Source organism: Scatophagus argus, chromosome 2, assembly GCF_020382885.2.
Source record: "Scatophagus argus isolate fScaArg1 chromosome 2, fScaArg1.pri, whole genome shotgun sequence".
Classification (NCBI taxonomy): Eukaryota; Metazoa; Chordata; class Actinopteri; family Scatophagidae; genus Scatophagus; species Scatophagus argus.
The window spans coordinates 14,315,316-14,332,365 of NC_058494.1; the positions used below are offsets into that span (position 1 = coordinate 14,315,316).

The window sequence follows — 17,050 nt, forward strand, 5'->3', positions numbered from 1 at the left end:
AAAAGTCACCTGCTCAGTCTGCTTCCAGGCCGGATGCTCCCTCCGTCGTGTTATTTCTGTTTATTTGCCTGTAGACCTGTTGGAGATTCATATTTAATGTGAGGTACACTAAAAGGCGGAACAGTGGATCATCTGCAGGAATGCTTTACCTTGCTTTGTACGTGTCTAAGTGGGTGTGCGCGCATACGTCTGCGCGAAGGCACCGTGCTGTTTATTTTATGTTACAAGGGTTTTATTTTTGTCAGTGATAGTTTGGCGCAGCAACATGCACTGGCTTGGATAAAAGTAAATTGTGTATTATTAGGAGAGGGCACGCACTGCATGCAGTGTACTGCATGAATTAGTGCGAGTGTGTGAGTTGTGTGTATCTTCCTGTCCATCAGGGTGCTATGTGGAGGCATATTTGAATTGTTACTATGGAAACCGAGCACTGCTGTTACACAGAAAGGCATATCCGAACTCGTCTCTGTCTCTCTCTCCGTTCCCTCGTTTACCGTCACACTTCTTGTATTATTTTGAAATATTTTTACCAGTAGTTTCCCTCTTGTGCCCCCTCTCACTTGATTCATCAGCCCTTTTGCAGAATTTCCTTCCCTTTATTTTTCTCGTAGACTGAGACCTTCTCTTTCCCCCTTGCCATATTTTTTTCTCTTTTTTGGAGTTTTCTTTAACCTCCTCCCCACCCTTGACCCTTCTTCTATCATCTCGTTCTAATCATGTCCTCTTTTCATCTTTCTCTCAGCAGCGTTGCCCTTCCACACCTCCCTCCTTCTCTCCTCTCTCCCTCACTCCCTCCCTCCTCTTGGTTTCTCATTGCTGTTCCTTCCTCCACCTCCATCTCTTTTGTGCATGTCTCTATTTATTCTCTCCCTCGCCTCACTCTTCTCTCTCCTCTTCTCTCTGCTGCCTTCCTCCCACTCGTTTCCTACTCCTCCTCTCTCTCTTTCTCTCTCGGCTCCACTGTGGCGCCCCCATGGAGAGTTCAGCTCGTTTACAATTAGCATGTGCACCTGCAATTAAGCCTGACAAACCTCTGGTAATTAGACCTTTTAGACAAACAGTTTTTTTATGCGGTGATCACGTTTCCTCCTCTTCAGATTTTCCACACTGTCCGGCCTCTTCTGTTTGTGCTCGACCTACTTCACAGATTACTCCTTGCTTTCTGTCGCTGCTCTCTACCTCGGTCAGATTTCGTTTTGCCCAACAACTTTTCTCTTTGTCCTTTATTTTCTTTGGACTTCTTGTTTTGGGTGCTGACTGAGTCACCTCCACAGCACTCAGGGTGCCTGATAAATAAAAGATTAGTAAAGGTGTTAGCAAAGCGCAGAAGAAGCGAGCCTTTTGCTCTGCCCTTCATTTATCCCTCTCCTAAAGTGTTCCTCTGTGCTTAATTTAGAATATGAGTCTGAACATATACTCGTTAAGAATCCTCCTTTTTATCTACGCAGAAAATGTGCCCAAATTTGTAGTTTCGATACACTTGTATGTGCGTGCGCTCAGACACATACACGCCACAATTTTAACATCAGGCTATGACTAATTGTGTTTCTCCGAGCCTGTCACCTCCCTCCGTTTACATCTTTCACTCCGCCTCTCTCATTCTCTCTCCTCTTCCTTTCTTCTATCATTTCTCCTCTATACTCTTCTCCGCACCTCTTGTTTGGCTGCTAATATAGGAGCAGTAAATAATAGCAATAATAGTAAATAATAGGTCTGCAGTTGACTTCCAAGAGCAGTGAAGGGATCTCAGGGGGTTGGAGGGAGCAACTGAAAGAAAACAGGTTTGGGGGGGTAAAAGGGAGAGAAAAGCTATGAAAGCAGTGTGGGAGGGAGTGACAAGAGAGATCGAGAAACACAAAGGAGATTCAGACTCAGACTCAGCCCGGTCTGAGTGTCTAATGGTCACTTAGCCTGGCAGCTAGTCCATGAAGCTGTGAGGCCGTCAATCTGTCAAAATGCACCCAGTGCTGTCCTGACTCTCTCTAAACACACACACACACACACACACCACACACTTACTCACTCTCTTTCCCGTTCGGTCTTTGATGTGTGCCAGAGGGTTCCTCCAAGGAAGTTACAGAGCGCAGTGTAATGGATGTGGCCTTGTCACTTGATGCTCTATGAGAGCTTACAGGCCTCTCTCCATGTAGGGTTTCATACTTAGCTATGTGGGTCACTTAGTTTGATAATTACGGAAATGAGTCATCAGTATTCTTTTAAGATTCTGACCAAGACGGGAGTTTTAATGTTCTCTTTATTAACACTATCCATAAAGTCGTCCCAGGAGCAATTGCGTAATGACAGAATACTTTTTCAGTTAGAGAACATTATTATATATAGAGAGAGAAGATTATTTAACACAGTTCAACCATCATTTCTTCATTTGTTATTTTTCATTTGTTGTGTTTGTCCATTTTGGCAGCCACTCAAATTTGTATACTCAAAAGATCTGTTTTGTAGCAACCATTTCTTCAGATTTGTTCTGTTGAATGATGTGCTCAACTTGTTTTGGTATTGTTTTCTAAAAAGAATATGAAAAGTGGCAATTCAGATGAAATCAATGAATATTTAATTTGCTGGAAAATAACAAGTAAATTAAAAGGAAAATGCATGTATTGGATTTTTGAAGATGATATCAAATTCAATGGTTTGACTTTAAATTTCTAATTTTTACACTTAAATCTGAAGTGTTATAATTTTTCTCTCTTTTTCTCTCCGTCTCCTTTCCTCCAGGGACGCCATTTACACTCCTCCACAATGCTTGTCAGCCTCCACCCTCCTCCCTCCCGTCTTCAGGACAAGTTCGTCTTCCCCTCCTCCTTCGTCCAACATCCTCCTCCTCCTCCGCACCAGCCCTCTCATCATCTTCACTCTCATCCTCGACTGACCCTGCCCTTCCTCTCCTTGTCCTTTTCTCTGCTCCTCTTCTCCATACTCCTCTTGCCCGTCTGCGAGTCTCGCAGAGGTGGAGGTCCAGGCACAGGGCCTGGAGGTGTCCCAGGAGGACAAGGTGGTCAGAGGGGAGGTGGCACCCAGAGAGGTGTTGCCATTCCTCCTCAGTACTCTCCTGGCTTACCGGCTCTTCCCCCAATCAGTCCCAAACTGATCAACTCACTCAGTATCGCTGTCATCCTGGTGGGCAACTCTAGTGAAGTCACCCTGGGAGTTGGACTTGAGAAAGAGGACTTCCTCCACATCCCTTACCCTCCAAAAGTTGAGGTGGTCACAATGAACGAGACCGACCCCAAGAGCATCATCAATCGGATCTGCGGACAAATGACAAGGAACTCTCTGCAAGGCGTAGTGTTTGGTGATGACACGGACCAGGAGGCCATTGCTCAGATCCTGGACTTCATCTCCGCCCAGACACACATCCCCATCCTGGGCATCAGAGGAGGCTCCTCCATGGTCATGGCTGCCAAGGTAGGAAAACTATCATCAGTAATTTGACCACACTGCACAATCATCAACATCAAATACTGAGTGAATAGTGAAGTGGGGGTAGACATCTTTTTTAAGCTATTGCTTCTTCATTAAGCAGTAATTATAATTATGTGTCTTAGATGTGATTTGGAAAGCACATTTTAAAATGCTTAGCACTGAGAATATAACTCCTAGGCCGGTCTTTGGATTAAATTTAACAGCCACCTTCAAGAACCTGCAAAATCATGTTAAATGCAACAGTTTTAATCAACATTTACAGACAGAAATAATAATTCAGCTATTTGAATCTACTACATATCTGTAATGTTATCATAATGGTTTTAGAATATTTAGCATGAGTTGTTTTGGATTCATTTAAGGACATGCAGGAAAAAATGAGAATTTTCTCTCACACTTCTTGCATGCATCAGCGCTGCACCGCTCAGTGCCGCTTTTCATTCTAAGCCAGCCTCTCTGCTGATTGATTTTGCTGTTAATTGACGTCCTCTGTGAGCCTGACGTCATGTTCAAGCTCCTGACAGCAAGTCGACTCAACTCTAAAAGGACTCGCAGCGTGAAACAAAGGAGTACATAACAAGTCAAAAAACATCTCTCTGGGATCAGGACACAAGAGAGTTGGCACAAACCAGACTGCGTGAGGAGAATCTTTGATCCAGAAATGGAACAATAGCTTTGAAATGTATCCTTAAATAATGTGTTAATACGCTTAGCAGCACTGAAGTCCCTCATGGAAGAATAACCCATACAACACTGAGGTTGGGTTCTTGTTGGGTATTTGTTGTTTTGTTGTAGCCTGCCTTTTATGGTTTGTGCATTGGCATTGGTAACTGTACTGAAAACTGAACATACTCTACTATATGTCTAGCTGTCAAGCTGCATTTAGTTTAGTTTAAATGATGAAAGTTGAGTAGGTTCAAGACATTTCGTGTAACTGAGTGTGCATGTTCTTTCTTTCTTACAATCTTGTCATTGGCAAGTTAAATCTTAACTCAAAACTTATTGCTATGTAGGTTCCCAGTCATCTGGGTCATGGTAGTTGAAGTGCTAGAAGTGCTATACCTTCATCGCAAGGATAAGGGACACACCTTTGAGGACTCTAATGTTCAGTTTTGGACAATGACGATCGATGGATTGAGAGAGGTGTGAAAGAGGCCATGTATGTCCAGATACAGCATCCATCATTGAACAGAGGTGGTGGCTTACGACACCCACTTTCAGCTACCTAGAGTGCAGCTTTGAGTAACGACTCACATGATGGCATGAAGTGTCAACGACCCTTAAGACCACCCCCAAGGGGACAATCCCACCAGAGGTTAAATAGCTGGATTTTCCCCTTAAATTTCATAACTGAAGAAGCCTTTCGGACGAGAGGTGAAACCTCTTAAAGATATCGGGTTGCCTTCGCTTCTGGCACTTCAACCTCTAAACTTTTTGTCTTTAATTTTGCCTGTAACATGTAGTGTTACAGGCACTACATGTTACAGGAGGTGTGTTGTCATGAGACATGTGCTGTAAATTTACTGACATTCCCCTAAAGAAACTGACTGATATCAGGCAGGACTGGCAACTCGTCAACTCTGTGCAGTGGGCAAAGTCCAACATCTGGACCTAATATGTCAAGCACAAACTAATAAAACTTCTCTCTTACCCTGCAGTTTAGTCCTGCACAGGAAAAGATTAGATTCTGGAGGACCTTGCTGCATAAATCTGCATAATGCATAGTTTTTTTTATTTCTTGGAATTACCATAGTAAAAGCTTTCACATTAATGCCATTCATGTGTAATGTGAAAACACATATTTCAACAAACATATTCATTGACGTTATCAGTTTGTTAAATAACCTAATCAGAAAACCGGGTAATGTTTGATAAATTATAACAATTATGGTGGATAGCGGTGGATTTGTGTGTTTTAAGGCAGACTATTATAATCTGGAAATAACACTTTTACTTTACTTGTTGCTTCTCAGACTTGGACAAAAAAAAATCTATGCGAAAATGTAAAGAACACTGTGTCACTGTCCATAAATCGAGGCTCTCTGTCCAGTGGTTTTCAGGTTGTGAAATACTCTTAAAGCCTCCAGGGTCTTTTCTTCTTCTCTTCTATCCATATATAAATATTCAGTAGTGGGCAAAGAAATTGATGGAGGTAGAGATCATAGGAAAGCAGATGAAAACAAGAACAATGGATTGATGACACTGCAGAGATAAAGCAACAGAGAAAAGAGAAGAAAACTGGCGGCTCTGCAGATGGCTTGTGAAGCTACGAGCGCACACAGTGGCGTTTCTGTTCAGTGCGCTGTTTGCTGCAGGGGGTGAACTAACAAAACATTCTGTGAGGGAGCAAGAAGTTAACGAGGAGAACATCGCTACGTGCCCTGTCACACAGCTCTGCTGAGGCTGGTCCTCGTCTGTTTATGGCTATCAAAAAAAGACAAAAGTGACGCCAGGGATGTGCCAGAATAAGCATTTATTTATAAGTACAGTGTGCACACGTTTGCAGTGTGCACCGAGTTGATGACAAACCACGGCAACAACTTGCATGCTTGACACAAGAGACGTAATGACGTCATTTTGGAGTGTAGACCTAGCTTAAAGTAGTGAAAGAGAGAAAGAGAGGGTTGAGAATATGAAATAACACAACTTGTGTGGGTGTGAAGGAGGAAGAGGATTTTGCTCAGTATATAATTACCACATTTTACAGCTGACAGAGAGACAGAGGGCACAAACTGAGAGCGACAAGAGGGAAAGGCAAGATAAGAGTGTAGCAGACATGCAGAAACACTGTTGGGGGAATACAGCTCATAAGAGAAACGATGGAAGGAGGGGGAGGCCACCTGTGCTAGATATCAGTGGATGTTGAGCACGGTTTTTGAGGAAACTTCAGTATTTCCCCCCCTCGTTCTCTGTGATTATCATTCACTTGGCTTGTTCTCCTTGGACATTTCTTCTCCTTCTTACGCATGTTCTTTGTCTCACACACACACACACACACAGAATGAGGGGTTGAATGCGGTGGACACAGTTGGCATGGCAACCACTTGCTTATATATTTCTCCGACATACTGTATAAAAGCAGTTACTGATGCAGCGAGAGTAAAAGAAATTATTATATCTGAGTGTGACAAACGAGAAAAGAGATAATGCTGTGGTCATGGAGGGGAGTTAGGTTTGAATAGGTAAATGAATAGATTAAAGTGTGAAACCAGAGGTGGAAACAGGAAAAGAGGATCAAAAATGTGTTTATGAGACTGAGAGGGAACGAGTGGGAGCTGAATTGCTTTTCGTTGTTGTGAAGTAGTGATTTTTAGTGCTCCTGAAGCTGATTCTATATGTTTTAACTAACTCAGTCTTTCAAACCAAAAATACATCATAACAAAACCCTGAATACTTACATTAATACCCTTATTCATTACCATAAAAAAAGATGTACGGCATATGATACTGGAACTGAAAAGAAATTCTCCCAGATTTACGAAAATTGATCTGCAGTCATTTTGATCATCAATTAATTTTTTATTTTTTTAGGTTAAAAAAAAAAATCCCGAAATTCAGTAGCTCCAGTAGCTTTTCAAATCCAAGTGTTTCTTATTAATCTTAGTCTTCTAGGAAATTTAATGTATTAGGATTTTAGACTCTTGGTTGGCCAAAGCGAGAGGTTTTTAGACTTCATCAGGCACTTTTCACAATTTTTCGACATCTAACATCTAGTCATGATCCACCTGCTGACCATTTGCACTGTTTACCTCACCTACTGGCACTACTTCCACTCTGTACTACCTCACTTTTGTACTACATCCAGAACCACATTTATTTTACTTTATCTTATTTTATTATGTTTTACCTTATTCTATTTTATTTTATTCTGTTATTATATGTTACTCCTTCTTACGTTCTATGTCTGCAAATTCCTAGTAATGTGAAACCTCTTCACTTACATGGCAATAAAGACGATTCTGATTCTGATTCTAATGGAGAGAATGACTCATATCAAATTATGAAAACGTTGTTATAATTAATCAATAAACAGTAATTTGTCTCTGCAATGAAGACAGCAGGTAGAAATAAGTAGAAATATAATAAAAAAGGAGGAGAAAATGTTTTGTCATAACAAACAGTCTCATTGTTTCATTTAACACATCATGCCATTGTCCTGTCTGTGACACGTCTCATCAGAGCACCTCATATAAACAACTACATGTGCATACTGAGCAGGTAGAAACTGGATTGTGACACCAAAGCAAAGATAAACTCACACACCCTGACGTATACACATTTCCAGCAAAAATATAGATATCCATGAGATATTAAGAGATGTTAAATATTCAGCTCTTCAGTAGTAGTATAAACATTAAAGCTGAAACAACTGATCAATTAATTGCTTTGTTGATCAACAGAAAATGCATCAGCAACAACTGAGAATTGATTAATCATTTTAGTCTTGATTAAAAGGTAACAACAGCTGGTTTCCAGCTTCTCTAGTGTGAGGTTTTGCTTGTTTTTCCTGATTTTGTGTATAAGCATTTGAAGGTGTGAATTTGGGCTCTGGGAAACTTTGCATTTAGATTATTATTATTATTATTATCATTTTTGTAACTTTATTTTTTAGAAATTGTTTTGATTGAACAATTAATCGAGAAAATAATTAGCAGAATAGTTGATAGGGACTAGTTTTCCAGCTATGTCATATTAAATGTTATTTCAGTGTGTAATCTTAATTCCTAACATACTGTATGTGGTTTTGATCTTACCACAGTGTACCACACTAAACTGCTAAAGTCTTTAAAAAGTTACAGTGTGCTAATATTTGTGGACCCCTCACAAGATGCTATGTTTTGATAGGAATCTTTTTGTGTGGACTTTAAAGACAGTCTTCCTTTTGGGTGGACAATTGGAACGCGTTCTATTCTAATTAAAGGAATCAGAAGAGCTTAGATAAGAGTGACAGGAATCTCAGCTGGGGACTGAAAGAGCTGTGTGGGTGAGGTGCAACATGAAGCCTACAGAGTCATGACAGGGAGCTATATGAACTCCACTATGTGTGTGCATGCGTCTGTGAGAGAGCGAGTGAGTGATTTTCCTGCATCAATAACTTAATTCCCTTCAGGTTGCCAAGTCCATTCCTTATCAGTCCACAATTATGTCTAATCTATTGTGCTCCGAATCCCCCTCAAGTGTTTCACTTCAGCCTTCTGTGGGGGGCAAACAGCTTGATTTCTCCCTATCTTGTGACTTAGCAAGTTGACTTCCATTTGGAGCAACATTGAACATGTGAGTCCATTTTATGGCATTTGATCTTTAAACTGTATTTTGCCTCATAATTCACAGTCTCAGTAGAGGTGGTGCAGCCAAGTAAACTGGCCCAATACCTCGCAGCACTCCTGGCTTTATCTTCCTTTCCAGTGCCCTGTTATAATGAATCAGTGGCAGATGCAGGTAGGCCCATTATGCAACAAACAATTTGCACGCTTCCATTTAGCCATTAATTCACTCTGTGCCATGTGTTGGTATTGGCATAATGGGACGATGGACTTGGCCCTGGCCCACACTCAACTCTGGCTGGTAGAGACTAATGAGGTCTTCCAGATCTATTGTTGGGACTTAAGCTGTGCGTGTTTGTGCTTTTGTGCACATGTGTGTCTGTGCATGTGTGTGGACACGTAAAGCATGCTGGCGTTAGACGATAAAAGCCTCTTTGCCAGTGTTTTGGGAGATTACAGCAGTTGTTTTCACTGCAAACAAGGTACCTCGAGGCGCATGCCATCCTGATACCATTTCTCATGATCAGTCCGGTCTCCTTAAAGTAGATTTTTGTATTTCTTCAGGATTCTGTTCTTCACTTCAACACTGCCAACTAGTCTTTATCAGTGCAGAGGGGCTTGAAATGCTTGCTTGTTTAATGTAACTCTCTTCTGGGGGTGAAAAACTGTCAGGTGGTCAGCGGTAACTGATGGATGAATGGACCGCTGTGTCGTGGCTCTCTTGTGGTGTGATTTCTCCAGTCGAAACACAAGGCACAATACTGGGTATAAGAAGAACAAACTGCCATTGTACTACTTTAGAAAAGACCTTTTTTTCCGATACAGACACAGCACTGCCTGTCAGTGAAAACTGATTCACCGCTCCTTGATTGATTACTACAATTATACACCCTCTCTATCTTAAAATAGGCATTCTCTGTGCAGGAGTGTGTGAGGCCCTCTTGTAAGACAGATCATGGAAGTAAGTTATTTTGTGGGGCTGTTTGGCCGTTTGGACCTACATTATGTGACATTAGCTAGAGCAGCTGGTAGCTGTACAATGATACAGTGGTACGTAGGTCTTGCTAATCTGTTGCAGCTGACATGACTGCTTGAGCCAAGGGTGCACTCATGTTTTCTCATCCTATTGTTCTCATTCCCAATTTGTGCTTTTATGAGTCCCCTCCTTTCATGCTGCCTGCATCTCGTATCCCATTATTCTTGCTGGTTGTACATGAGGGGATAATGGACTGCCTCGGTAATGCCCCCCTTTTGCAATTAGGACCAATCCCAAAAGAGAAGAGAATTAAGGAACAAACTACAATAATAAACTGCACATGCGCATATTACACCTCATGCAGTTGTTATCTGATATTATCTTACATTGTTCTTGCGTCTTCTGCTCTCATTCTTAAGTCCTGTCCGGACAGCTTTCAAGAAAATGTGTGTAACATGATCATAAATGCAGGACGTGTGAAATGTGAAAAGCCAGGTTGCACTGGAGATCTCTGTGGTCAGTCTCAGAAATAACACAAACCTGGAGAGTCTGCTCTGTTGGTGTGTTTTCACTGCAACAAAAATGCTCCATATGTCAAACGCAACTTCCACAAGTGACACTGATAAATTTATATGGCAAGAATCAAGCTTGTTAACTAGAGAAAAGCAAAGTCTGAACAGGACAATTTGAACTGGTGGTCCTTCCCTTATCTAAATAACACAGTAGCTGTTATCAGTCTCACAGATTTCATTTGTGACAAGACCAAATTTTTTGATTATTTTAGGATTAGTTTGAAGGCAACAGTGAATAAAATGATGCTGACCAGATTTGGACGGGACTGAAACAACAGACATGCTTCAGAATGATTACTTTGCCAATCCTCTCCGTGTTAAACTAATCCTGTCCTATTAGAGCTTTAAGCACACTTTCCTTCTCTCCCACCTACTCTGTCTTTGAGAGATACCATGACAGTCTGCATTTGATTGATGTTCCTATTTTCCTGGTTTGCACTACATTTAACCCTTTAAAGGTCAAGCAGATGGAGCCCGGGCAGGGAAAAAATAAAATAAAATTCCTTCCATTTTGTGTAGTAAGTGCTGTGGGAGGACATGGACGTCTGTCTGTCAAAGCTCAGATCAAAACAGCTCACGCTAATCTGTGATGTCATGAATCTGTCAAGTCAGTCAATGAATGGAAGACAGAGTTTGTGAAAGCTGTGACAACATCTGGCATAGTTTTGTTGGGATGTGTTGAGTGATTTAGATCAAACAGGTCACTGTAGAAGCTCAGTTTCCAACCATGTCTCCGGGGAATTATATCTCACTAATTTGCAATAGAGATGTTTTAGAGAGATACCTGCAAACTGAAGTTTTTGATCAAATGAGGCTGGAGTTTAATTAACTCCTCTAAGTTGTAAAATGTACACTTTGTGACAACACATTTCATTTGTTTAAACCACAATGCCCCCGACCCGCAGTACAAAACCTGTTTAGATGATTCGAGACAAAAGCTAGCATCAGCATACTAACATGCTCAACATGATGCTAACATGCTGTTGATTCACTCGGGCTGGGACAACTTGAGGATGTAACTGGCATCATCGATTACGGAAATATGTTGGTTAATATGCGTCAAGGCATCGCAATGAAGCGTGGATGTGCCTGGTCAAAGCACGGATTACTCTGGAGAGCAAGCTGTGACTTTTGTCCACACAAGCACGATATGTTACTACTATTATATGGTGTAGCCATATAAACTAACTAACATTTCATTTCTCTTGTGACTGTCTGAAATTCATCACCTTCCTTGCAAACATACATTTGCCACTGATTATCTTAGCTACATATTATTGCAACAATGAAATCATAAGATCATAAAAATCATCCAGATCATAATTATTTCTAATAAAGTACGTACGTGTTTTTTAAGATAATAAAAATAAAATATTGAACTGAGGCATATTGATATGGTTATAATACCTGATATGTCATAAAATTTGACCTACATCTGGTGCTGGAAGAAAAGCAAGAGGTTCAAAAACCAGCAGTGGGGCTTGTTCTCTGGAGGGCATGAATGTCTGTGCAAAATGTCATGCCAATCCATCCAGCAGTTGCTAAGATACAACACATGCACAAAAGTATTGGCAGACATATTTTTATTGGTACAGGGCTGTTTTCTCAGGGCCTGGACTCGGTCCCTTACTTCCAGGGAAGGGAAATCTTAATGCTTCAGCATACCAAGACATTTTGGACAAAGCTATGCTTCCAACTTGGCAACACTTGGGGGAAGGATCTTTTCCATCCCAGCATGACTGTGCCCCTGTGCACAAAGCAAAGTCCATAAAGACACTTCCTGGATGAGTTTGGTGTGGAAGAACTTGACTGTCCTGATCCAATCAAACGCCACCCCCCAAACCATCATCTTTCCCTAGCGTTAACAAAGTCTTTTATCTTAATTTCTTTTCATTCAGACAGCATAACACAGAAGTTATTTTGTCGTTGCTTCTCACCGCCCATACGGTTCTTCTGTCTTAAAGTGTGTATACGGCTGCAGCAGGAGTCAGCAGTGCACAGTAGGCTCAGTGTGTAGGAGCTAAATATTTCATGTCAGTGTTGTATCCAGAGAGCAGACCAGTAAGATTGTTTTCAGAGTGCTCCAAGGATGAGAAAGATTTGCTCATCATCTCTTTCTCTCTCTTTCTTTTTTCCTTCCTTCCTTTCTCTCTTTCGCTACACACACACACACACACACACACAAATGAACTGAATCAGGAATCGGCACTGAGGTCAAACAAGGTGTGAATAACCTTCTCCCTCCTCATCACGACCTTTTATCCCATCCTTTCTCCGTCTCTGTCCTCCTCCTCATGTTTGCTTCTTTATTGCGTTGTTCTCTGAAACCCTAAACTGTTTAGGTATGTGGTCCCACCCTTGCTCTCTCATGAATTCACTCACTACTCATGCAATTAGCTTTTTCCACACTCTCCTTTTATTCTGATAAATTTCTACGTTTTAATTGTGCCCTTCAAATGGGTTGCAAATCCTCTCCTCTCTCTTTTCCTCTGTTTTCCCTTTCTCTCCCTCGTCTTTCTCTCCATATAATGAGTTCGTTTTATCAGCGGCTGGGCTGAGCGTGGACAGGATGAGTAATTTTGGAGATCACAGGAGACTTCGCTGCATTGCACTCAGTTACAACAGGTTGTCAGAAGGCTTTGGGAGCCTCACTTGCCTTCTTCCTGCCAGCACTAACTATTGGGTCTTTTAGCAATGCAGCATATGAGAGCTAATTACCCAACTAATCTTATTATGTAAGGTAAAGATACCATATTGTGCAAATGAAATGAGATTAACAGAGTGACACAGAGTGGTAGTAGCAAGCTACTTTATTTCAGATTCCTCACCAGTTGATGTGTTTGAGACAAATTGAATTTGGACATATTTAGACATAAACATACATGAACACATGGTGGATGGCCGGGTCATTAAAGCTCTTTGAATTAGGGGAAATTGCACATCATTAATAATACAAGGGTTCTGTTTGTCCTTAAAAAAGTATTCTATCAATTTGAATAAAGTTGCATTAAGTGCAGTCTTGGTTTAAAATGTCCAGTTTATAGAATGTGAAGGATCTTGTTGCAGAAATGGAGTATAATATTCATAGTTATCTTTTCATTAGTGTGGAGTCTCCTTAAACTAAAGATCCACAGTCCACTTCTACACAGCCCATGTTGCACCATCATGTTTCTACAGTAGCCCAGAACAGACAAACCAAGCACTGGCTCTAGAGAGGGCTTTTTGCTTTGGTGTTTTTGGATTTTTAGCATCAGCTGTTGGGATCAGGATATTTTGTTGGTTATAATTTGCAAGCTCTCTGCTATGTGCCTCTAAATCCTACACGCTGGACCTTTAAGTGTGTTTTGGGGAAATTTTTGATAATGCTGCAAAACTACAAAGTGAAACCAACATGTAACCAACAACCAGTAATCTGTTTGAGTGAATCGTGTGCTACAGTGTAGTCTGTGGTCTAATGTCTCTAATGAAACTGTTTCTGTCAACGTCACTCTTATCTAATATGGACAAGTGCAACAAGATCTGACTCCGAAAACAGCATATTTACTGCTTGGTTTAAGTCTGTTGAAATTAACGAGTATGAAGCCTGCTGCACTTTGAAAATATGCTCAGATTAGAGTATAAAGAGACTGGAGTCATATGGGAAGTAAGAAATAAAATAGATAAAGCTGCTCTAAAAACCCACCAGCCAACGTCTGCCGTAACCCATTATTCAGTACTCACCAAAGTCAAGCCCCAGTGAAACCCACTCAGCACTGACTGCGTCAAGTCCTGCAACCTCTGAACAATGTGAGGATTTATTCGTTTATTTATTTTGGACACTATTAACTTGAAATGTGTTTTACAGGTCTTACACTGAGTTAATAGTGGTCTTGAAAAGGCCTTAAAAAGTTTTGAATTTTACAACCCAAGTAGTGATATTTGGGTAATTTCATTTTATAAGTTCACGTGTTGTTTTAGAAGGCAGTGACAAACGATATATTTTGTTCTTCAGTTTAAAGGATTTGTTGTGATCGCTGACTGACAAGGAATTTGTTCCCACGACCTTTAAAAAAACAACAAAACCCAAGCATTGATCAGACTGAGTGATGGTGTTTTGTGCGATTCTGTTTATGTGCCAATCACAGCAGCTGTCTGTGTTGGTTTAAAATCAGACCATCAAGTGGTTGCCAGTGGGGCTGAACATATTAGTGCTGACAGATGTCTCAGTCATAACATCACAGAGTATCTACCCAGTGAAGCCAAGGTGCTCGCTATCAAAACTCTTGTATTGCTATCAAGCAGCAGTATACTGAAGGCCAAAACACAACGTACATATTTTATTTGTTGCAGCTTCCTCAAGACAGTCCAGTCACCTGAAAAAGTTCGAGATGGCCCTCCGACAGTTGTCACATGCAGTGTCATCAGGAGTTTAAACTTAAGCAAACTCTCACTATGTTGAATTTGTTTTTCTTCTGAAGCTGCACATGTCAGAGGGAGCTCGGGTGCCGTTGCTCATGACTTTGAGCTTCATCATGTAGTGTTTTTTATGTTCGGGGAATACAGAGAGAAGAAACAGTCAGTGCGAGATAAAAGATACAAAGATAAAAAAAAATTGTCACATAATGTGCTGGTTTTCATGGTTTTGCATCAGGCTGAGCAAGGGCTCTTAAGTAGAGAGAGAGAGAGAGCAGGCTGACTTTTGGGTATTTAATCCCAAACTGGCAGGAAGGTTGAGTTTGTTCTAATTGCATTGAGCTGGGGAGGGCAGTCATTTACATTCATCAGTGAGCCTCCATTTGTTGAGATAAGGAAAGAGAGAGGAGGAACGGAGGAAGCAAGAGGGCAAAGACACATTTTGGTTCAGAAGTGGACTTTTGTTCTTAAATCCACACAACGCCAGTGCTCCACGGCAACGTATGCACATATTGTGTATGTGTGTGTGTGTAGATACTGTCTCATCCATGTGTTTGTACGCACATTTTGAATTCAAGATTTTTGAGCTGATATCTCTAATAAGAAAACCCAGCAGATAAGTAAGAAATTCAAAAAGGCAAAATATTGAAGTTGCCTTTCGTGCACTTGACTGAAGTGGAAAAGTTGAAAAATAAATAAAAAGAAAAAATGAAAATCTTTGAAAATCTTTAGGTTGATTTAGGCTGATGGAAACAAAAATAAATAAAAAACACTTGTTGGATGTTGGATGTTGTGGTACCTTGTAATTGTGGTCCATTTCCAGATGAGCTAATAAAAAGGATTACCAAGTAGATCAGGATCAGGAAGACATTTATTCTTAAAAAACATGCAGACATCTCTTAGGTGGGAAGCAGCAATAAACCACAAGTTACAAGTGTTCAAATCATTACTGCATTGCATTCAGTTTTGGTGAGTGACACTTGGACCAGCCTTACAGTTAATAAGCAGCCTACTCTATCACAAAATTGCCAACATTTTAGAGAGCTGTTTAAAAGCTTCTGATATGAAAACAAAACTTAATTCTGAATGTGTGTCTGTGAGTGTGTGTGCTATGTTTTCCTTGGCCATGCGTGTTCGTGTGCCCTGGCCTGTCTGTGTTAGCAATGAACAGCAGGGAATCATTCGTGTTGGTGGCAGCTGGCCAGTCTTTCCAGTAGCAGGGACTCACACATTCTGCTCAGTGGTCTTTATCTGTGGTGAGAGTGACACCCAGTGAGTGGCACCTTCACTGACACTCGTTCACTCACTCACTCACTCTCTTCTCTAATAAGGCTTGGCCTGATTCTCAGCACTCTGACTACACAGCACTCAGACCTTCTGCTGCGGTTTACAACAATGTCCGTCAGCTGTGAGTGCACGTGTGAAGCCTTGCTTCGCTCAATTCCTCTCAGGTGGACAACATATAGCGAGTGCCGTGTGTTTGAGGCAACTTTCCATCATTTATCAGGACACCATTGTTACAGTTGCAGACTGCTGGAGCCATCAAACTGTCAATGTGCAGAGAACAGAGTCTCCAAACTGTCGCTGAGACAGCTAAACAATGACAATGATGGAGTTATAAAATGACCCTACCACCTAATACCTCATATACTAAATATCAGCGGTTCTCAGCCCTGGGGGATATCTTCCATATTTAATTCAAGGGATTTGAAATGCAAGAGCGTAGAAAGCCTGGAAAGAAGCTACTGCAGAGGTATTCTGTGAGAGGAAAGAAATAAATCAGAATTTTATTTTTCACCCAAGTGATAGCTTATCCCACAGCACCTTTTGAGAGCGAGAGCCGTAGCTGTGAAGAGTCAGGTCAGCTTGTTGTATCAGTGCGCACTAGCTGCGGCTGATTATAACAGGGCGAAGGCAAGAGGTGATGTGACACTGCAGCTGTTAACCCCTGCAGAGTGTTATCACACACAGTCCTGTTCATTCCACACACACTGCTGGGGAGTGCAGGATTCAAAATGTTAAGTTTTAAGCTGAAATGATCCTTTCTGCGTCTGCGGATGCAACAGTCCACTAGAGTCCGTGTGGCGTCCGCAATCGTTTCTTTGTGAATGTATTCAGGCTCTCGCTGCATATGGGCTGCCTGTCCCTCTTTTGTGTTTCTTTGACTTTATTTTTTTGTATAATTTTCTTACTGTTTTGGTACATCTGTCTCTCCCTCTGTGTGTTACTCCCCTCTTCTCTATCGTTGTACCGCATCTTTCTCTTGTGTTTTTTTTCTCTAATCCCCCCCCCCCCTTCTGTTCTGCATCAAAGTAAGCCAACGCTCTCTCTGGCAAGCACCAGCTCAAAGCTTACATTCTCACCCTTCAAAGCCACTGCTTGTGTATAAGTTAAGAGAAATAAAA

At 41.2% G+C, this 17,050-nt stretch overlaps 1 protein-coding gene across 3 annotated transcripts in view; it reads left to right on the plus strand.

Annotated features, from left to right (window-relative positions):
* grin2bb (glutamate receptor, ionotropic, N-methyl D-aspartate 2B, genome duplicate b) overlaps positions 1 to 17,050 on the plus strand; it is an 88,143-nt gene that overhangs the window by 20,180 nt on the left and 50,913 nt on the right. For all 3 annotated transcript variants that reach the window (XM_046411978.1, XM_046411999.1, XM_046412008.1), the window contains exon 6: positions 2,734 to 3,423. In XM_046411978.1, the coding sequence (XP_046267934.1) occupies positions 2,734 to 3,423 (690 nt within the window). The remainder of the gene's footprint in view (positions 1 to 2,733; positions 3,424 to 17,050) is intronic.